The sequence below is a fragment of the Schistocerca serialis genome, chromosome 5, assembly GCF_023864345.2.
Source record: "Schistocerca serialis cubense isolate TAMUIC-IGC-003099 chromosome 5, iqSchSeri2.2, whole genome shotgun sequence".
In the NCBI taxonomy this organism is placed as follows: Eukaryota; Metazoa; Arthropoda; class Insecta; order Orthoptera; family Acrididae; genus Schistocerca; species Schistocerca serialis.
Window position 1 is genome coordinate 87,125,784 of NC_064642.1, and position 23,363 is coordinate 87,149,146.

The 23,363-nt window shown below is 45.3% G+C and overlaps 2 protein-coding genes across 2 annotated transcripts in view; one reads left to right on the forward strand and one right to left on the reverse strand.

The window, feature by feature from the left end:
* LOC126481684 (lysozyme c-1-like) overlaps positions 1 to 16,597 on the forward strand; it is a 29,586-nt gene extending 12,989 nt beyond the window's left edge. Inside the window, exon 2 of the mRNA XM_050105626.1 lies at positions 15,447 to 16,597. Within this exon, the coding sequence (XP_049961583.1) occupies positions 15,447 to 15,678 (232 nt within the window). The 3' untranslated portion in view covers positions 15,679 to 16,597. The remainder of the gene's footprint in view (positions 1 to 15,446) is intronic.
* Positions 1 to 23,363, reverse strand: part of LOC126481682 (H(+)/Cl(-) exchange transporter 4) — a 403,512-nt gene that overhangs the window by 285,511 nt on the left and 94,638 nt on the right. The window lies entirely within an intron of this gene.

Sequence of the window (23,363 nt, forward strand, 5' to 3'; positions counted from 1 at the left end):
CGCGGTTCCGGACTGAAGCGCCTAGAACCGCTCGGTCACCGCGGCCGGCAAGGCTTTTCGGAAGTACCTTCATAACACATAAGGATTTTCAAAAAGTGGAAAACGGCGAATGTACAGTTAAAATTTGAGCCATTTTCTATGGTTAGTTATTTCGATAATTGCGGTCCATGGTGCGAAGTGACAAGAACTCGGTTTTTGCGTACTTCCGCATTAGCACAGTAATTTTGAAGCTATGGATCTCGGTAACGGATAATAACATCAAAAAAGTTTCGAAGTTACCCGATAACATTACCTTAAGAACAGATAGCAAAAATTTCAACGATTCGCCATGAATAGAAGTTATAGAAGAGGCCATCCCCACAATTCGTACTTTTGGAACACAAAAATTATGTTTTTTTCTTTGGGTTTTTTCAGGAACAGACCAAATGATTATAAGGCATCTAAAGCACCACTAACGTGAAAGAACCAACCGATTTGATCAATTTGACTGGGCTAGACGATGATGTTTGTTTTGTGGGGCGCTTAACTGGTGGTCATCAGCGCCCTACGAAGTCCCAATTGTTATACAGACCAATGTAGCCAGTGTCACAAATGATGATAATAATGAGGACAACACAAACAGCCAGCCCCCGGACAGAGAAAATCCCAACCCGGCCGGAATCGAACCCGGACCCCGTGATCCAGAGGCAGCAACGCTAACCACGAGCTGCGGACGCTGGCTGGAGATACTATATAACGTTTAAATTTTGATCCTGTACTTTAGGATAGGTACTATACTCCTGTTCTTCCGTTGAGTATACAAACGGGTCGCTAGGCCGAGGGCTATCCGGAACACTTGGCCTTTAACCTCTGTGACCAACAGAAGCCGAGATACAACCTCCTGAAAATCGCATTTTCGCGCGGAGCGTTTTGAAGCATACTGGTTCCGCGCATAGTCGTGCACAGACCGATGAGGATCACCATTCTCGCTTTGAGCAGCGAGACAGAGTTAAACTTCTCACTACTCCTATTAGACTCCTATAGGAATCCAACTATGTTCAGAAAGATTCTGAGATCCAAGCACTGGACTGGTACATCTACACCACTTACAGTTCCTGCGCCAATTGGATACTAACAGCTTCCGTCGGTATTCACATAGCGAAACAGGAATAAGTCCATAAGGAAAAAACAGTCTCTCAAAAACATGACACTCAGATTTCCAAGGAAACAAATTCGATTTGTTGGCTTCTATTAAATCTCATTAAGTCCGTCTCGTTCACAAATACATCATCGTCCAGGCAGCTACTTCGCTTTTGCTAAGATGCCTCTTTTCATCGAGTACTTGCACGTGTCACTAAATGGCAGGCTGGGCGCTGTGGCCGAGTGGTTCTAGGCGCTTCAGTCTGGAACCTCGCGACCGATACGGTCAAAGGTTCGATTCCTGCCTCGGGCGTGGATGTGTGTGATGTACTTAGGTTACTTAGGTTTAAGTAGTTATAAGTTCTATGGGGTTTATGACCTCAGATGTTAAGTCCCATAGTGCTCAGAGTCATTTGAACCATTTGAACTAAATGGCAAATCCAATAAGAAACACGCACTTCCGCTTCTTGCAGTCTTTGCGTATTTGAAAAGCAACTTTGTTGCTCACAAAGTATCACTAACTCTCGACGTACGTTAAATGCTTGAAAAACCCAACCTCGCCCATCAGGGCTGTTTCCGATTCTGCGAGCTCCAAATCGTTCCACGATATTATTTAACATTTTGTCCTTCCGCCTAAACAGAATCCTGAGCAGAATGCAGGCATTTTCGTTGGCCATTTTCTGCTCTCACTAACAGCGCTTCTGTAAGGTGCTATTTCGTGCCAAGACCTTCAGAAGTTCCCACCCAACGCGTGTTAGAAGATACCGGGCATAATGGGAGGTCAGGAACATTTACGCCAGCAATGGAGGCCCCAGCCATAACCCATTTAGGACAATTAGGGGGAGAGGCTGACCCATTACGTCGGGGTTGGAAAAAATCTCTTTCGCCGGAGACCGGCCCTCGCGTGCAGAAAAGCCTCAGGTGCTGTCCGTAAATTATGTGTTATAATCAAACTGTCGTGTTTGTGATGGGAGTCGATGTCGCCTGTAGTAATGGATTAACAGGTCACAGTATAGCAAATCACTGACAATAATGTTGGACACCGCCACCAACAACAACCACTAATGGCACCTGCACCACTCAGAACCACCCTCTGACTGTTGGGTACGGGAAAGTCATGTATCTCTGCTCACCTCCCGTCTCGGGGCTCAGATATTAGCACGGGTGTACGAGTAACGCCTCGTAATATGGACAAACGCAACATGGACCGATAAGACGCGGCACAGGTGAGCAAAAAAAATTTGGAAATTTGTGGAAAGTTCTATGGGACTAAACTGCTGGAGTCATCGGTCCCTAGGCTTATACACTGCTTACTCTAACTTAATTAACTTACGCTAAGGACAACACACACACCCGTGCCCGAGGGAGGACTCGAACCTCCGACGGGGGCAGCCGCGCGAACCGTGGCAAGACGCCTAAGAATGCGCGGCTAAAGCGCGGCAGCAGGTTAACACATTTCGACTGTAGGATACGAATGTGACGGAAGTAGCTTGATACGAGTGTGACGGAAGTACCGTGAGAAGCTTGCCAGTAGGGCATGGTACAGTGAGCCGGCCGGAGTGACCGTGCGGTTCTAGGCGCTACAGACCGGAGCCGAGCGACCGCTACGGTCGCAGGTTTGAATCCTGCCTCGGGCATGGATGTGTGTGATGTCCTTAGGTTAGTTAGGTTTAATTAGTTCTGAGCTCTAGGCCACTGACGACCTCAGAAGTTAAGTCGCATAGTGCTCAGAGCCATTTGAACCATGGTACAGTGAGGTGGTGGGGGTATTTTCGTGTGATTGATTGGTAGATATGTACATGGGATGATATAGGGCCCCTGATACGTCTAACGCCATCGAACGATACTGGGCTCCGATATCCAACACCTGTTCGTTCGCTTACAGTACACCGTACGCGACCTGTACTCCCAATAAGGGAAGGCACCTCTTCATTGCTCTCCAGTTATATGTCAATGGTTTGGCGAACACTCCACGGGCATTAGGGTGCTAAAAGTTATATTTTAGCTTTCTACGGATGTATTAAAACAGGGCTTCGGACTGGGACTCCACACTTGACTACTCAGTCGGTACCAGCATTGACCGCGGATGGGAAGGTACCTGGTACGTACTCCATGATGCACCCACTTTTAATCAATTATAGGGCGCTTTCGTCTGTTCGATTGTATCATCCACTGATGACAGTATAAGGACTGAGACAGTTCTGTAGAGTAAGAGAGTGTCAACCAAATAATTTCAGTTTTTTCCCTTATTTTATTTGTGAACCGGTTTTGGAAAATTTGTTTCCATTCACAATGCTGTATGATGCGATCGTGGCTGCGCGCCCACCACAACACGTGAAAAGGTCCGAGAGATTAACGGCGGTTCTCTTGTGTGTGGTGCGTGGTCATACTAGGGCGTCATACAGCATTTAGCGTTTCCGAAACTGGCTAAAAATAAAATTCGGAGAAAAAATTTGTAGCTGTTTGGTGGATTATTTTCCTCTGAAAAATGAATAATGTAGCTCCGGATCCAACAAAGGCCATGTAGAATTGTGTCAAAACTGGGGTAGCAGATTAGGGTTTAACGTCCCATAGACGACGAGGTCATTAGAGACGAATTGCACGGCCCTCCTCACCAACAGATCAACGTAGCTACTAAACAAGAGAAAGAAGTCTATCAGATTACGATATCTGAAGCCTATCGCGTCTGTAAACATCCATGGTAACACGAAGAACTGATATGAAAAGGAATGATCACTTAACTTAGGCAGTAGAGAATGAGAATGGAAGACTCGAACTGGTTCGGGGAATGTTGAGAAAGAACAAAAATGGTTCAAATGGATCTGAGCACTATGTGACTTAACAACAGAGGTCATCAGTTCCCTAGAACTTAGAACTACTTAAACCTAACTAACCTAAAGACATCACACCATCCATGCTCGAGGCAGGATTCGAACCTGCGACCGTAGCGGTCGCGCGGTTCCAGACTGAAGCGCCCAGAACCGCTCGGCCACACCGGCTGGCGAGAAAGAACAGAACATCTATTTAAGAATTCCAGGAATGGCAAGAATGACTAGACGAGTATTTGAACCCTTTCCTCAGGAATGAAGGCCAACTGCATTGATCACCGCGGCTACTTCGATCACGTCTTTTACGCCTTTATCACGAGATGATTTTGAGTTCAGCAGTGGCCATCCCATCATCTGAGAGAGAAAGCAAGGATAACTTCCTAATCGAACTATGGGTTACCATATCACGATGTTGAAGCTGATAGATATTCAAAGATATCATTTCTGTTCTTTATCAATTCCAGCAGCATGGTGTAGGAGTGAAACCTCGAGATACATGTGTGAACCATCAAAAGAAACGGGATACAATGATGGCATATTCTACATCTACATTTATACTCCGCAAGCCACCCAACGGTGTGTGGCGGAGGGCACTTTACGTACCACTGTCATTACCTCCCTTTCCTGTTCCAGTCGCGTATGGTTCGCGGGAAGAACGACTGTCTCAAAGCCTCCGTGCGCGCTCTAATCTCTCTAATTTTACATTCGTGATCTCCTCGGGAGGTATAATTAGGGGGAAGCAATATATTCGATACCTCATCCAGAAACGCACCCTCTCGAAACCTGACGAGCAAGCTACACCGCGATGCAGAGCGCCTTTCTTGGATATTCCGCTTAGCCCTAATCGTAAGAGCTTAGAGTGCGTCATTTTCCGGTATAACCAGAGCCGTCTCACCACATAAGATCTTGCGGCTTTCTCGCGTGCTGCGTTGCGAAATTACCGATGAGGTGCGGTGCAGTCCCGCTACGACAGTCCGTTTCGTAGATGGCAGGCATGCAGCCTTCCATGGCATAATAAATTGCTGGGTTACTTTCCAGGTGGGTGGTGATGTCGCATGTTTCATCCACAGCTGGATGAATGTCAGGTCTCGGTTGCTCCATACATCACGAGCTACAGTCCGCAACATCTACATGTAAATTCGACAACCGACTTGCTGTGCGTGGCCGAAGATATTCCGTATCGACATTAGCTAATTTACGTCCTATCCACGCCCTTTATAAAGGGAAGAAGAAGTGACTTTCAGTGTACCTCTAAACGCACCCTAATCTCTTATCTTATTCTTATAATCCCTACTCCAGATAAGCGATAAAGACAGCAGAACTGTCGCAGTGTCTTCCCCGAAAATCGGTTCTTTCTAAATTTACCCAGTACGGTTTCGCGAGGACCGTCGTCTTCTTTCAAAAGCGACTCTCATGTATGTTCCCCAAGCATCTCCGTTACACTTTCGTCTGGGCTATATCGACTTGTTACGATCCAAGCAGCCTGTCTCCTGTTACAATATCCAGATGCTTGAACAATGGGAATTCATAAAATGTATACGTAAATTGCGAATATGGTACCACGACAAGTATGCAATTTATTGGAGACAAATGAAAATTTGTGCCAGACCGGGACTCGAAATCGGATTTTCTGCTTGTCGCGAGCGATCGCCCCAACTGCTTCGGCTATCCGAGCGCGCTTCCAGTTCCGACTCAGTCTCCATACGTCGTAGCGACTGCTTCCCATAGCGCTCACAATATTATGTGATTCTTGCCTTGGCTTTGTCTGTATTTGACTGTGTCGATGCAATTTCGTGCCAAAGCCAAGGTAAATTGGCGAAAAAATAATAATAACTCTCTTCCTGTGCGGGAATCACATAACTGACAAGCGGAGGCTCGGAAATGTTGAGATTTGGGTGGATCCTGGAACCGTGTTCGGATAGCCAATGTTGTTTAGATGACCGCTCGCGACAACCGGAAAATCCGAGTTCGAGTCCCAGCCAGGCACAAATTTTGATGTATCCGGTAAATTATATGGCTATTGCGATTTAATACTCCCACCTATCGTCAGCAGTGTCTGTTCTTTCGAACAATCATGCAGGGCCGAAGTAACATTGTAACATTGCAGCGAACTATGCACACATTATCAAGTACAGACACTGCATTAATGCACAAGTAGAATTGCTCCCACTAGCGTCCTGTATGTGATCTCCTTTACAAATGCACTGCATTTTTCCAGATCCCTTTCTACAAACCCAATTTCACTTCCCCAATACCTTACATGATGGTCCCACTTCAATTCGACTCGTGCTATATTACCCCTAAATACTTACACTCATGAAAAATATCCGGGCACCACTGTCTAATGCGGAAATGACCACTAGATGTCGTTGAGTGACTGTAGGAGGATACAAGATGACTTGGACAGGATTTGTGATTGGTGTAAATAATGGCAGCTAACTCTAAATATGGATAAATGTAAATTAATGCAGATGAATAAGAAAAAGAATCCTGTAATGTTTGAATACTCCATTACTAGTGTAGCGCTTGATACAGTCACGTCGATTAAACATTTGGGCGTAACATTGCAGAGCGATATGAAGTGGGACAGGCATGTAATGGCAGTTGTGGGGAAGGCGGATAGTCGTCTTCGGTTCATTGATAGAATTTTGGGAAGATGTGGTTCATCTATAAAGGAGACCGCTTATAAAACACTAATACAACCAATTCTTGAGTACTGCTCGAGCGTTGGGGATCCCTGTCAGGTCGGATTGAGGGAGGACATAGAGGCAGTTCAGAGGCGGGCTGCTAGATTTGTTACTGGTAGGTTTGATCATCACGCGAGTGTTGCGGAAATGCTTCAGGAACTTGGGTGGGAGTCTCTAGAGGAAAGGAGGCGTTCTTTTCGTGAATCGCTGCTGAGGAAATTTAGAGAACCAGCATTTGAGGCTGACTGCAGTACAGTTTTACTGTCGCCAACTTAAATTTCGCGGAAAGACCACAAAGATAAGATAAGAGAGATTACGACTCGTACAGAGGCATCTAGGCATTCCCTCGTTCTGTTTGGGAGTGGAACAAGGAGAGAAGATGCTAGTTGTGGTACGAGGTACCCTCCGCCACGCACCGTATGGTGGATTGAGGAATATATATGTAGATGTAGATGTAGATGTCACGAGATGTGAAGCAGCCTGTGTAAGAGAAAGCGGCAGGTATTGTGTCCCCAGTAGAGAGGCAGAACTGCAGAATGGGTCGGTCAGCAGGGCTTAGTGACTTCCAACGTGGATACCACCCAAGTAACAAATCCACCAGGGACATTTCAACGTTTCTACTGCTGTCCAGGTGACTTTTGCTGATCTAAGTGTAACAGCGAAGGAACGAAGAAGCTAAATCAAGAGCAGGCAGACCTCGGGTACTGACGGACAGGGACCGTCGAACACTACGCAGAGTGGTTGTATCACATGAAATCAGCAGAAGGAATCAGTCGTGAGTTCCAAACTGCTACCAGCAGTCCAGCTACTACAACTAATGTGCGTAGGGATTCAAAAGGAATGGGGGTACAAGGGTCAATCAGCTCCTGATAAGCCACGCATTTCCGTAAATGCAAAGCGAAGCTTGGGGCAGTGTAAAGAGTGACGACACTGAACAGTGGGTGATAGGAAATGAGTGATTTGGAGTGACGAACCACGTTATACCCTTTAGAAACCCAATGGAAGGGTTTGGGTTTGACGAAGGCACGGAGAACGTTACCTGCCATCGTCTGTACTGCCAACAGTGAATTACGGGGGAGGCGGTGTTACGCTGCGGAGACGTTTTCGCGATTAGGGTTTGCTTCTCCTATTGTGCTTAAGAATTCGCTAAATACGAAAGGATGTGAACTCATTCTGCACCGTTGTGTGCTGCGTACAGTACAGATACAGTTCAGAGACGATGACTGATTGTATCAGCATGAAACTGCACCCTGTCATAAAGCAGCATCTGTGAGGCAGTGACTTTGCCCATAGCTGCGTTCTGAACCCAATCCAACGGAACACCCTTGGGATGAGTCAGCTACGTTCCAGACACCAGCGCCAACTAACTTCTCTGGTTTCTGCTGTTGAGAAAGTATGGGCCATTCTTCAAACATTGAGACACTGCATGGATAGAGTTCAAACCATCGTAAAAGTGAAGGGTAGCCACACCCCATGTTAATACCCATTAACTCATGTCCGTATACTTTTGATCAGGCAGTGTACTCATATTGGCAACGGCCTTGCCGCAGTGGATGCACCGGTTCCCGTCAGATCGCCGACGTTAAGCGCTTTCGGTGTGGCCGGCACTTGCATGGTTGACCATCTGGGCCGCCATGCGCTGCTGCCATTTTTCTGGTGCACTCAGCCTCGTGATGCCAATTGAGGAGTTACTCGACCGAATAGTAGAGACTCCGGTCAAAGAAAACCATCATAACGACCGAGAGAGCGGTGTGCTGACCGCACGCCCTTCTTATCCGCATCCTCATCTGAGGATGACACGGCGGTCGGATGGTCCCGATGGGCCACTTGTGGCCTGAAGACGGAGTGCTATATAGCTAGTGTACTCATATTATGTGACGAGCTCAAGAAACTGATGACTTACCTTAAAATCGTGTACTGTCGGATTCTTTCTCTCTGTTATAGACGTTGTATTTATTCGCGTTTAAGGAGAGTTGTCATTCGTTTTACGAAGTGGAAAAGGTGTACACCTAATTCTGCACTTCCTTTCGACTACAGGCTGCAGACCGCAGACAACAGCATCGTCACCGAACAACCTTACAGTGCTGATGGCCCTACCTGACGAACCATCCATGTCTATTGAGGACGTTATTGGTCCTGTAACACTTCCTTGGGGCACAGTGGTACTCAGTGTCGTTTCTGCTGAGCATTCTCAGTCGGCTAGGTCTATCACGCTTACAGTTCGATAAACTCCATCAAGACAATCGCATACCTGAAGGTACTCCGTGTGATCTTAACACAATATACTATAATCCAAACGCTTTTCGAAAACATGTGAAAACGGATACTACCTACTGTTAACATGCTATCGCGTTTGAATTACGAAAGTTTTGTCGCATTAAAATAAGCTTATTGTCTTCTAGAAAATATCATATTATCCGAGTTATAATCTAGGATCATTTTGCAGACGGCCGTTAGCAATATTGTTAACTCCACGGATCTTTGTGTAAACAGGAGTTTCCTGCGCTCTTTACCAGCCAAGTGTGTCTGTTCACTATGCGAGACGGTCTCCATAAATATAAAGTAGGAAAGCTGATGATTCTGCGACGCATTCAGTGAGAAGTATCATAGGAATTCCGTTTGGATTTGTTGTCTTGTTTCCTCTGAGTAGTTTTAACTTCTTTTCTGTGTCGACATACCTTTCAATACATCTTTTAATACATATCATTTGTGAGTGTGGGGCAATCAGACATTGGCAGTATCTTCAAGCACGAATTTTTTCAAAAATGGTTCAAATGCCGCTAAGCACTACGGGACTTAACATCTTAGGTCATCAGTCCCCTAGACTTAGAACTACGTACACCTAAATAACCTAAGGACATCACACACATCCATGCCTGAGGCACAATTCGAACCTGCGACCGCAGTGGTAGCGCGGTTCGGGACTGAAGCGCCTAGAACCGCTCGGCCACAGCGGCCGGCGAATTTTTTCGACTGAGCATTTTAATATATCTATTTCATGTGTGCTGTCGTGAAATTTCGCACCCGCCTGTTTCGTCATGGCATCCCATTTTCTATTCCGTATTCATCTTGACTAACCTCTATCACTGGGAATTCCTTAAAAAATTTCCTTCTCCCTTGTTTCTTCAGTTTCTTTGGCTATTTGCTCAGTCCATTCCCACCACATTTCATAAAAGTCGCGTAGGAAATCATCATCTTGTGGCATTGATAAGTCTTTCTGTCCCGTATCATTATTTTAATATTTCTCTCACATTGCCCGCCGGAGAACTCAATGTATCAATTTATTGATGATTAGCGCGTTATAGTTAGTGGCTCACTGCCGCTAAATACCCTGAACAAAATCTATTGGTTTCCTTGGTGCGTTAAAACTAAGTTACAACTCAAGTTTTCGACGACCTCCTCCGGCGTCACCATCATGAGCTGGCTTATCGCGGATACTGTGCTGAGATTTTACTTCTAACAGTCTGCCGAATAACGTCGCAGTGACTGATGTGAAAACAAAGAAATCTGAATATGCTGCCAGAGAATATGTCGACGTCTGCAATGAGAAACGCTCGTGAAGCTAGTGACCTCACTGGCTTTTTTATTTTTATTTAAGATTTTTTGTAAGAACATAAAACAAAATTGTCAAGTATCAGCATTCGTGGTGTAACAAACATTTGGCTCCTTACGTTTCGGACATGTCAATAACGGACGATGTCTGACTCAGACTGCGGTAACCGAACTTGCATATAAAACTGAACACACAGGATTGCGAGTATTAGCACCATCTTTTCAGGTGCAGCCAACGGGCGTAAACACCTGAGTTCCAGGTACTGGTCAGAGTCCAGTGAGTACTCGAAAAATACAGTCTGAGGAATTCCGTAAGCACTTGACGATGTGGTCCGCTGTGGAGGGGAGGTGGAAAGTCAAGAAACGTTAAGTTTCTTAGACCGTGGCAAGTAAGCTCGAAATGTACTTCGACGGGTTTGGAACGCTGAACTTAGCGTTAAGTCTACAGAGAACAACTAATTGTGATGTTCAATAAGTCCTTACGCGCCATCCACAACGAAATATATGCTGGCACGTTAAAGCCCACGAAGAACAGGTAAAATAATACATATAGTAAAGTACGAAAGCGAACTCATTGTTTCTATTTCCGCGGGGAACAGTCGCACGCAGGAGTGGGAAGTCAAATAGGATCACTGTATTAATGCAACTTTCACTTCCTGGAGTTAAATTCAAAGGATACAGTGGACCATAGAACGTTCGGTTCGCACCGTGTGGCATCAGAATCGCCAGTAGTTAGCATTCAGTTGACGCTTCTAACACGGCCGACCACTGTTGGCAGAGTCAGAAGGACGGCCATGGCGATTCTAAAGGCCATTGCTGTCACGGTGGCAGCATTGGAGAGGAGTCCATCTGATGGTCGCTTGGCGCACGATATTGTTTGACGTAAGTTACGACTGTTCCGGATCACCGCCGATGTATGGTAAGGCTCTCTGTTCAGACACTGATGAGGAGCGTAAGAGAAAGACGGCTTACGACAAACCGTACGCAAAGAGTGCCGTTCTCTGGGTGCAGGTACACTTGTACTAAACATTTCACGCAAGTGTTGCTTCACACCTTGTAATATATTAAGAACGACACTGTTATCTGCTAGAAGATGCTGAATGAACAACAAATTTTCTTTCTACTATTGTCAATCAACACTATCATCATCTTGCAGCCTACATAACAATGGAGAAACGCATGTTCGACTACCTGACCGTAATCATAAAGTGCTGTGGTGCACATATACATACTGACATTAGGCATCTGTTACTCGCACAATGCGTCATTGTAGCATGTACGGCATAGGGAAATACTATCGCAAGAGAAACCCGAACAGTAGGAAAACGTCGGATATCACACATATCGCTGAAAGTAGAATACATACTAATGACAAACTGAGAGCAGAAAGCTTGCGTGCCAATTCCCAAAATCTTTATGGATGAAATTCTACTAGATCATTTATATTTGTAAACTGTAACGATTCAGTAACACTTCCTTGGACTACTCCCGAAATTGTATTTACATAAGTCGGTTTTGTCCAGTTAACAGCGACGTGTTGAGTTCTATCTGAAAAGAAGTCTTGAAACCTGTCGCAAATCTGACCCGACACGCGGTAACCCATGCTTTTTATTTACTGAAGTGTGGGACAATTTGAAATGCCTTCCTGGAGTCAAGAACCATGGCGTGTTAACCTGAGCGCCGATGTCTACGGCGACGTGGATCCCATGGATGAACAGAGCGAGCAGAATTTTGCGGAATCCATGCTGATTTTCATAGAGGAGATTTTCGTTCTCCAAAAACGTCACAATTCTTGAGCATAAAACATGTTTCATAATTCTACAACAGATCGGCGCCAGTGACATGGCCGTGTAATTATAACCGTCTGTCCTAACATCCTTCTTGAAAACTGGAATGACCTACGCTTTCTTCCAGTCGCTACATACAGTTCGTTGTTCCAGTTACCTACAATAAACTGCTGCTAGACGAGAAGCAAGTTCTCTCGCATTATCTCTGTACGATCCTACACGTATCTCATCTGGCCCTGATGCCTTTCCACTACAAAGAGACTGTAGTTTATCTATTCCGGGATCAGTTTTCCAAATATCTACCATTTCGAAGGTCGTACAATGTTACGATCTACCGCGGTGAAACGATTTCGCAAGACCGTATTCAGTATGTCGGCCTTCAAATTTTGTGATTGTCTGTTTCGGCGCCGTTATGGTCACTGAGTTACTTCATAGACGATTTCGAACTACATACTGATTTTACGTAACACTAAAAACTCTTAAGGTATTTACTCAGATCGGCTGACAAAATTTTACTTTCAAAGTCACTGAACGCTTCTCTCATTGCTCACCTTACGATCACTTTCGCTTTTGCTTGTCAGATAAATTTTGACTTCTCTTGAATCTGTAATGAAGCTCTCTTCGTTTACGTAGCAGTTTTACTAACATGGCTATTAAACTTCAGGGGGAGGGGGGGGGGGGGGAAGGGGGTCTTTCCCACCCCTTAAGATGTTGCTCGGAACATACTTGTCTAAGGCGTATTGAACGATGCTTTTGAATTTTTTCCATTTATGCTTCACATCTTTATCGCCATCATTGCAATTGCCGGCCGCTGTGACCGAGCGGTTCTAGGCCCTTCAGTCCGGAACCGCGCCGCTGCTACGGTCGCAGGTTTGAATCCTGCCTCAGGCATGGATGTGTGAGATGTCCTTAGGTTAGTTAGGTTTAAGTAGTTCTAAGTCTAGGGGACTGATGACCTCAGATGTTAAGTCCCATAGTGCTTAGAGCCATTTGAAGCATTTGAACTCTGCAATTTGTATCCTGTCACTCTTGCTCAGCAAAAATATTGTCCTACCTTTCTTAACATTCCTTGTTATATTCTTAGTCACAGATGCTATCGCAGCCTTATAATCACTGATACTCTCCTCTAAGTTAACTGATCCGGAAAGTTCAGTCTCGTTTGTTGCTAAGAAGTCTCAGACATTGCCTTCACTAGTTGGTTCTTTAAGTATCTGCTCGAAGTAATTTTCGGACAAGACACTCAGAATAATGTCACACGAATCCCTGTCTCTGGCATTAGTTTTGATAGCAGTCTATACCTGGAAAGTTGAAGTCATCGCCTAATACAACAGCTTGATCAGGAAACTTATTAATGAAATTCTACTACTGTTTTTAGTGACACTAGAAGCAAAGAAAATACTTTCTGATTCTTCGCCCAAGTGAGCCTATTAAATCAGATGTTGCAATTTTCTATGGAAGAACAAAATGACGTGTTTCAAATCAATGAAAAAATCCATGACAGTACTACTGTATCAGTTCAAAATTCTAGCGTCACGGTGACAGGCAGATCAGAACATTGATTCTGCATTATTCTACGTATTCTTTACGTGTTAATTTTGTTTTTCTTGCAAACTAACGCTTTAAGATACAGTAGAAGTATATAAATTATTAGCCACCAATTAGGCACTTGCAGTCAATAAAAGTTAAGTGTCAGAAACAATGAAGACATCTCGTGAATGAAGCTGATATTGTTTGTTCAGATATGCCTCAGGTGGTGACAAAAATTACGAATGAACTAAGCAAATACTCACACTGACTGCCCCAAGCAGTAGTACACATGTGTACCGCTGTATCCAACAGAAGATGAAGGCCCGACTCCTCAAAACGGGGCGTAAGATGTCTTTTGAAACCGTGCCTGTTGTGTGTCAACAGACCCCTACCACAATGTTCGAACACAGTGTATGTTCCAAAATCCCACAGCAAACTAACGTCAGTAATATGGGTCTGTAATTCAGCGGACTACTCATATTTCCTTTCTTGATCATTGGTGTGACCTGTGCAACGTTCCAGTCTTTTGATATGGATATTTCGTCGAGTGAGCAGTTGTATTAGCAATTGTATCAGTACCTAACTGGTATGCTATCTGGACCGGAAGTTTTGCCTTTATTGCTTTGAGCGGCTTCGCTACGCCGAGGATATCTACTTCTAAGTTACGCAAGTTGACAGTTGTTGATTTAACTCCTGGAACATTTCCTTCGTTTGTTGTGATGAAGGAATTTTGGAGAACTGTGTTTAATAACTCCGCTTTAGTGGCGCTGTTGTCGGGAATATTACCATTTGTATCGTGCAGTGAAAGTTTTGTCTGAAACTTCCTGGCACATTAAAACTGTGTGGAAACATCCCCCAGGCTGTGGCTAAGCCAAGTCTCCGCATTATCCATTCTTTCAGCAGTGCTAGTTTTGCAAGGTTCGCAGGAGGGCTTCTGTAAAGTTTGGAAGGTAGGAGACGAGATACTGGCAGAAGTACAGCTGTGAGGACCGGGCGTGAGTCGTGCTTCGGTAGCTCAGATGGTAGAGCACTTGCCCGCGAAAGGCAAAGGTCCCGAATTCGAGTCTCGGTCGGGCACACAGTTTTAATCTGCCAGGAAGTTTCATATCAGCTGCAGAGTGAAAATCTCATTCTGGAAAGTTTTGTCTGTTTGTTGCCGCTAGTGTACTTAAAATATGACCAGAATATCTTCGGATTTTCTGTCATATTTGGAGACAGATTTTCGTTGGGGAAGCTGTTAGAATCATCTCACATTGAGTCTTGAATAATAATAACAAAATCAGCGGCTGTATTCGAATCTAACGCCGTTTATTCGTTTTAACACATGCTACCAGTTTCGGCACCACATGGCGTCATCTTCAGGCCCCGAACGTACCTGCCATCCACAACCGTTTTCTTGTGCAATGAACAGAATCGCTTGCAGAGGGCCAAAATTGACTGGATTCCGTACCTTCCGTGGTAACAATAAGCCCAGCAAGGTCAGACGGTTGTGGATGGCAGGTTACGTTCGGGGCCTGAAGATGTGGTGTAGAAACTGGTAGCATGTGTTAAAAAGAATCAATGACGCAAGATTCGAATACAGCCGCTGGTCTTGTTGTGTCCGGCTGCAGTCCCACTTTCCTTGATGGATTACCAGGATCTCACAGTTAGGTCCGCGCTGAATATCGAGCTCATGTAAAACACTGCCAATCTTGGAGGTTTGGTGTTCTTTTAAAATTAGCATGCTGTTTTCATTGCTTCTGCAAGAGTATACCGACCTTTTTTGTGTACCGTGGGGGATTCATCCGAGCATTTGCCTGCACAGCTTGACATGCCCTCCGTGACTGGCAGAACAAGAGTTGCATAGTGTGAATAGTCCCTCCGACTACCAAACACTCAAGGTCACGTGTACCTGTGCACATCAGAGTCTTTGGAAGGCTGGTAACCGCTCGCTGTGTGGTGCGCAGGTGTTCGCCGCCAGGGCGCGGCACCGCGTGCGGCCTGTCCTGCGACAAGCTGGTGGACAACGACATCTCGGACGACGTGGAGTGCGCGCTGCGCGTCTACCGCGAGCACCAGCGGCTCTCCGGGGACGGCTTCAACGCCTGGGTGGTCTACCAGCGCTTCTGCAGCCGCGGCCGCGCCGACCACTACGTCGACGACTGCTTCGAGAAGCCGGTCAACGCCAACGTCGTCTGACGGTCGGGCGCTCAGTCCACTGGACGCCACGTGCCCCTCACCAGTGCGCACTACTTCAGTGACATCAGTTTTTAAATCTGATAATCTAAGATGAATTTTATGGGGCGTCTTTGTGTCCCCCTCTTCGTCACCTTAAACCCCCACCCCCGCCCTCGCACCCCCTCACCCCTCGCTCTCTCATCTGGAAAGGAGTCGTTTTGGGCAGATACGGTTTACATATAATGATCACCAATCAACATCATCAGCTATTGGCAGTATTTAATGAGTTTCCATTCTGCCACACAAGGTGTGCAGTCTATCTCCGATGTGGAATTTCTGAATCTCTCCTTTTGGGTCATCTATGGAAAAGTTCAAAAGCCAATCTGTTCTACAGCCTCCAAAGGACATTCTATGCCATTTCTATTGGTAAACTTAGACTTCACGAATCATTTCTCCCGCACATATTTTTTTATGTTCTTTCTGATTCTGCCGCTCAGAGTTACACCACGTTAAGTTACGTAAAACTTATCTATTCGCTGTCTATACCTGTATTATCATTTTGGTGATGAGTCTAACTACCTTTTCCATACAGAAGAACTAGTTTCGGTATGAAATTTTTTAATATGGTTTATATTTATTTTCTCATTTATTTACCCGAAATTATTTTTCATATACCATTTAATTTATTTCACTTTCTGAAACTATTCTCTATGCCTATTTTTGACTGTAACTTGTGAAAATTATCATCTAAAGGTATAAAATCTATTAAGCATTTCCTCATTTTTAATGTTTATTGATATTGTAATCTTCGTAAGTATTTTATCAGTTGAAAACATTGTTTAGTTTTACGTTCAAAAATTATCGTACTATACCTACTACGCGTAAATATTTTGTAATCTGCAAACAGATATTTGTTAATCATCTTTACTTACATAAATGAATACATCGCTGCCAATAAAATTGCTCTTTTTTGTATTTTAACAATTTTTGTAACAGCTGTCTTTGTTACTTCCCATTTGTTGTTATTTGATTCATATCAGCCAAAGACAATAATGGGGACAGATCACATCTTGTCCCAGTCCTTCGTTAATTTCTGTTACTGTCTTCTGTCTCAGCACATTGAATTGGGGATTGTATCTCAACACATTGAATTGTGGACCGAATCATCAGATAGCAGTAGCACCACGGCGAAAGGAATGGCTTTAATGATAACAATGACATACTTAAAATATCCCGCACATGTTACGCAGCAACAATGGCATGTGAGCTTAAATAACAATTTATTTAAATGCTAACAACATACACGTGTTTTCAGTATTTGTCAGAATCAATGGATAACATTGCTCCAGCAGCAAATAAATCCATTGCCCCAGTTCCGATCAATGATCCCTAAAAGTTTTCCTTGGTTGTCGGACAAATGCCGGAATGAGTAATCCCCTCCCAAAATGTTCCCAGTTGTAACTTCTTTTGCCCCACACAGTCCTCCTAGTATTAGGTTGAAAATAAAAAGAAACGAAAACGTACAACAGGCCGCCTTGTCCAAATACGCAGGGATCTAAAAGCAAAAAACAAAAAGAAAAATGAAAAATTTTAATAGAAATCAAATAATTTGGATTTTGTGATATAAAACTGGAAAAATTGTTTAGAAAAATCAGGAACAATCAAAGAACACAAGCTTGTATGTCACTATTACACAGCTGTTTTGGTTCGTATTGAGTGCAGTGCTCTTAGTAAATGGATCTGTGAGTCAGAAATAAATCTTTCCTGTAGAGTTCTGTTGTACAAATGTGAATACTTACGTCTTACTGGCCCTACACAACCTATTTATCATCAAGCTAAATATTACTCTTTAGGGCCGCACGGGATCAGCCGAGCGGTCTTATGCGCTGCAGTCACAGACTGTGCGGCTGGTCCCTGCGGAGGTTCGAGTCCTCCCTCGGGCGTGGGTGTTTTTGTTTGTCCTTAGGATAATTTAGGTTAGGTAGTGTGTAAGCTTAGGGACTGATGACCTTAGCAGTTAAGTCCCATAGGATTTCACACACACACACATTATTCTTTAGGTTTGAAATAACCATGCCAGTGACAATTCAGAAAAATAATTTTCAATTCTGCACAATGTCGTATCTCTGGATAGATCTTTATGGGATTTGGCTCCTACAGCAGCAGCATGCGTCTTGTTACGTGATTCCTTGCATCAATGTGTCAGCGTTAAATGGCTCCAAAAATACAAACAATTATATAATTGTGGCATTGTGATACAGTTCAAATTCACATCATTTAAGGACGCTCACAATTTAAACTGGAGTTAATTATTGTTGCCACACTGATCCTAGGAATCAAATGCAAGACAAGTGTAGATGTTGTAACAGCCACGGCACCTTAAGATGGATACACTATCCACAAAAAGTCATTGTTAATAATTTAAAATAATTTTTTCTTATATACAGGGTGTTCATTTTAACTGAAGACACTCAAATAACTTGAAAACTACACATCGGATCAAAAAAAGTTATGTTCCCTTTTCGTTTGTCTCAGAGGGGCACATTCAGCACAACCAAATTCGACCCCCTTCTCCATCCCGTACGTGGATGGCGAGGGCCAAATTTGAAACCTTCAATGGGAACTCCCGTTTCTTTTATTTAAGGTTACTATTCTACTGCAAAATCTACATAACTTCTGTCTGAAACATTTTCTTCGTTTCGCCACAAATGGCGCTGTAATCGGAGAAATAGAAATGGGTATACAATCGTAATTTATGACATGTTACTCAATGGTTCTTGAATATTCAATGGCATATGCGACCCCAGCTCCATTCTGCGAGGGTAGGTCAGTGCATTATTTCATGACTTCTAATTCTAAATCCCGCTGGAAACGTTATATTCCTCCGACATATAAAACAGGGGACTACCCAACATGCTACTGTGGCCGTGGCTCGAAGTGAACGCCACTCTACTTTTCCAATAGAGTAAGTGTTCAGACGCCGTCAATTTCAATACACTTAGTGATCTGCTTTTCAAATGACCGTACACAGGAAAGAAGCATATCTGCAGGAATGTCAGCATAGGCATTTCTGATGCGGCCGATCATATCTTCACGGACTGTTGGTACCTGTTGATACACGTAATCTTTTAAATGTCCTGACAGAAAGAAATTCGGCGACGTCAGATCAGGGGACCTAGAGGGCCAATTAGTAGGTCAACCTCTGCCGATCTACCGCCATTGTAAACACGATCTAATACCTCCCGAGCTTCAATTGCATAGTGCGCTTGGAAACCGTCATCCAGAAACCATATACGTCGTCAAACGTCCAGAGCAAATGGTTCAAATGACTCTGAGCACTATGGGACTTAACTACTGTGGTCATCAGTCCCCTAGAACTTAGAACTACTCAAACCTAACTAACTGAAGGACATCACACACATCCATGCCCGAGGCAGGATTCGAACCTGCGACCGTTGCGGTCGCACGGTTCCAGACTGTAGCGCCTAGGACCGCTCGGCCACACCGGCCGGCTCGTCCAGAGCAGCAACATGCAGTAGTACCGGTAGTTCCTATTCCAAAAACGATATTGGCGTTCTTTCAAAGCGCTGTCGGTGAAATACGAGTCAATGTGTTTGTTCCCCATGATGCCACACCATGCGTTAACCGATCAAGGACGTTGACGGTCAAGTTGCTGTAACCAGAGGGGGTTGTCTACGGTTCACCGAAGTTATCGCTGTCGGACTTGTTTACACTACTGGCCGTTAAAATTGCTACACCAAGAAGAAATTCAGATGATAAACGGGTATTCATTGGACAAGTATATTATACTAGAACTGACATGTGATTACATTTTCACGCAATTTGGGTGCATAGATCCTGAGAAATCAGTACACAGAACAGCCATCTCTGACCGTAATAACGGCCTTGATACGCCTGGGTCTTGAGTCAAACAGAGCTTGGATGGCGTGTACAGGTACAGCTGCCCATGCAGCTTCGACACGATGCCACAGTTCATCAGAGTAGTGAGTGGCGTATTGTGACGAGCCAGTTGCTCGGCTACCATTGACCAGACGTTTTCAATTGGTGAGAGATCTGGAGAACGTGCTGGCCAGGGCCACGGTCGAACATTTTCTGTATCCAGAAAGGCCCGTACAGGACCTGCAACATGCGGTCGTGCATTATCCTGCCGAAATGTAGGGTTTCGCAGAGATCGAATGAAGGGTAGAGCCACGGGTAGTAACACATCAGAAATGTAAAGTCCACTGTTCAAAGTGCCGTCAATGCGAACAAGAGGTGACCGAGACGTGTAACCAATGGCACTCCATACCATCACGCCGGGTGATACGCCAGTATGGCGATGACGAATACACGCTTCCAATGTGCGTTCACCTTCATGTCGCCAAACACGGATGCGACCACCATGATGCTGTAAACAGAACCTGGATTCATCCGAAAAAATGACATTTTGAGATTCGTGCTCCCCAGGTTCGTCGTTGAGTACACCGTCGCAGGCGCTCCTGTCCATGATGCAACGTCAAGGGTAACCGCGGCCATGGTCTCCGAGCTGATAGTCTATGCTGCTGCAAACGTCGTCCAACTGTTCATGCAGATGGTTGTTGTCTTGCAAACGTCTCCATTTGTTGACTGTAATCTCGACTGCTAGTGATATGAGGCCGTTGGGATCCAGCACGGCGTTCCGTATTACCCTCCTGAACCCACCGATTCCATATTCTGCTAACAGTCCATGGATCTCGACCATTGCGAGCAGCAATGTTGCGATACGATAAACCGCAATCGCGATAGGCTACAATCCGACCTTTATCAAAGTCGGAAACGTGATGGTACGCATTTCTCCTCCTTACACGAGGCATCACAACAACGTTTCACCAGGCAACGCCGGCCAACTGCTGTTTTTGTATGAGAAATCAGTTGGCAACTTTCTTCATGTCAGCACGTCGTAGGTGTCGCCACCGGCGCCAACCTTGTGCGAATGCTCTGAAAAGCTAATAATTTGCATATCACAACATGTTCTTCCTGTCGGTTAAATTTCGCGTCTGTAGCACGTAACCTTCGTGGTGTAGCAATGTTAATGGCCAGTAGTCTAGCTGTTGGATAGGTGACCGTCTAGCTTGCCGAGCGCTGTTGGCAAGCGTGATGCACTCAGCCCTTGTAAAGCCAACTGAGGAACTACTTAATTGATAAATAGCGTCTCCGATCACGAGAACTGACAACGGCCAGGAGAGCAGTGTGCTGACCACGTGCCCCTCCTTATCCGCATCCAGTGATGCCTATCGGCCGAGGATGACACCGCGGTCGGCCAGTAGCGTTGGGCCTTGCGAGGCCTGTTCAGTCGGAGTTTTTAGTAATATTTCTCATGCTGGTTAAAGCTACCATGGTTTGTGGATGTAGACTCATCGGGAATTAGTACCTTGGCAAAGAACGTGGGGGTCCTTTGCATTTGTTGACGTGCCCATTCACAAAACACTAACCAGCTATTGAAATCGGAGTCATGAAGCTCTTTATGTAGTGAGACTTGTCCACGCTGTAGGTTGCTAATGTATGTTACGGTTACTTTTCCAGTTAGGGTAAGTGTTCAGACGCCGTCAATTTCAATACACTTAGTGATCAGCTTTTCAAATGACCGTAGACAGGAAGAAGCATTTCTGCAGGAATGCCAGCATAGGCACTTCTGATGCGGTCGATCATGTCTTCAGGGCCTGTTGGCAGCTGCTGGTACACGTTATCTTTTAAATGTCCTGACAGAAAGAGATTCGGCGACGTCATATCAGGCGACCTAGAGGGCCAATTAATAGGTCCACCTCTACCAACCGATCTACTGCTCTTTCAGACAGCATCCTGTATGAGCGAACCAGTTCCGTCTTTACCTGCGGTTATTCATACTTTAGATACTTGGGTTATGAACGGCTCTGTTTAAAAAGAGTTGCTCGATGTAGACATAGGGTCGGACCGCTCACGTCTGCTTTAATACCCCAAGCTAATTCGATGGAAATAATAACCTGTAGCTGTGATCCTGCAGTCAAATAGTCTATGTGTTGCCTAGAATTGCGAATTAATAAAATACACAGAAGTACAAAATAAAATTTAAATGAACAATTTAATTATTAAGTTCTATTGTAATGTCTGAGATATAAAAGACGTCATAAGTCAATAAATGAAATATATGTAGATGGGTGGCTTTCTGGGATGAGAGCAATGCCAACATCTGGGATATTGTTAGTTGAAATTCAGAGTTTCATTGTGAAATTAGACTTGGCGATAATAACTTTAACAGAGACAACGGATATGGACTTAGCAACACCTGGAAGAGTGGACTGGATAAAGAAAAATCGCAGAGGAAAACATCCCGCACTTTACCTCATGATTCAAGGGATGGCGCTGCAAGCAACGCGGGATAGAAACTACATCTATGGAAGCAGAGGGCACCAATTCACTACGCGCCATATCGCTGTTGCTGTGACGTATTCCAGCCAATCAGAAGCCGTCCTTTGTATATAAAAGTCGGAGCCTCGCTAGTTTACCGCCTCCTCTCCCTCCTGTACACGGCAGATATGCCCCAACCCCCCCCCCCCCTCCAGTACACCTCTTGCAATATGTTGATGACACCACATTCCTCGCTCTCGCTCCTACCCTCCAACGGTCCCAACGCCTTCTCCAGAATCACCTTGACCTATTTGCTGCATGGTGTAACCAGTGGCTCCTGAAACTCAACCCTTCCAAGACCCAGGCAATCATCGTAGGTCGTACCACTCGCTCCTTCTGGCTCCTGGATTTCTCCCTTACTGTCTGCGCCCGTCCTGTCCGCCTCACCCCCACCCTCACCTACCTTGGCCTCACCATTGACCGTCATCTCACCTGGATCCCTCATCTCCGCTCCATCCAATCCAAAGCCCACAACCGCCTCTGACTCCTCAAACTCCTCTCTGGCCGGATATGGGGGTTGCACCCCTCTACCATCCTCCACACCTACAAATCCTTAATCCATCCCATCCTCTGTTATGACAGTCCTGCCTGGATATCTGCCCCCCCCCCCCAAATTCTATAAGTCCCTCCAGGTCCTTGAGTGTCATGCACTCCACCTCGCCTTCTGTATACGCCTCCCGTCCCCCACGCGGATCCTCTATGATCTCATTCCTTTCCCTCATCTGCTCCTATTCCTTGAACATATCCGCATCCTCTACACCTCCCGCCGTCTTGAACCCCTTCACCCCCTGGTTGCTCCTCTCCTCTCCCATCCCCGCCCCCTGCCACGTCTTCACCATTGTGTCCCCCCTACCCTCCATTTCTACACCCTACATCTCCTTTCCCAAGGTGGCTTCCATCAACTCCCCCTCCCGGATGATGCCCTCTCACCATTTATCTCTCCTATCAACTCTGATCCTCACTCCCCCTCCTTTCCTCTGTCCTTTCCCTGGGCTCCCTCTTCCCCCCTTCCATCCTGTTTCCTCCCCACTAAACCTCTCCCTACCTCCCTTCTCCCCCCCCCCCCGAGTCCTTTTGTATTCGCCTCCTCTGCCTACCCCACTCCCTGTCGCATCTGCCCAGCGCCCCCCACCCCTCTTATGGGTCCTCATCCTCCATCAGCTCCTTTCCCGGCTCCCCCCTTTTTTACTTTTCCCATCATCTGTCCAGTTCCCCCCCCCCCCCCCACCTGCTCTCGGCTGTGGTATGTCACATTTGCTAACTTTTTAGTGCAGTGTTCCAGT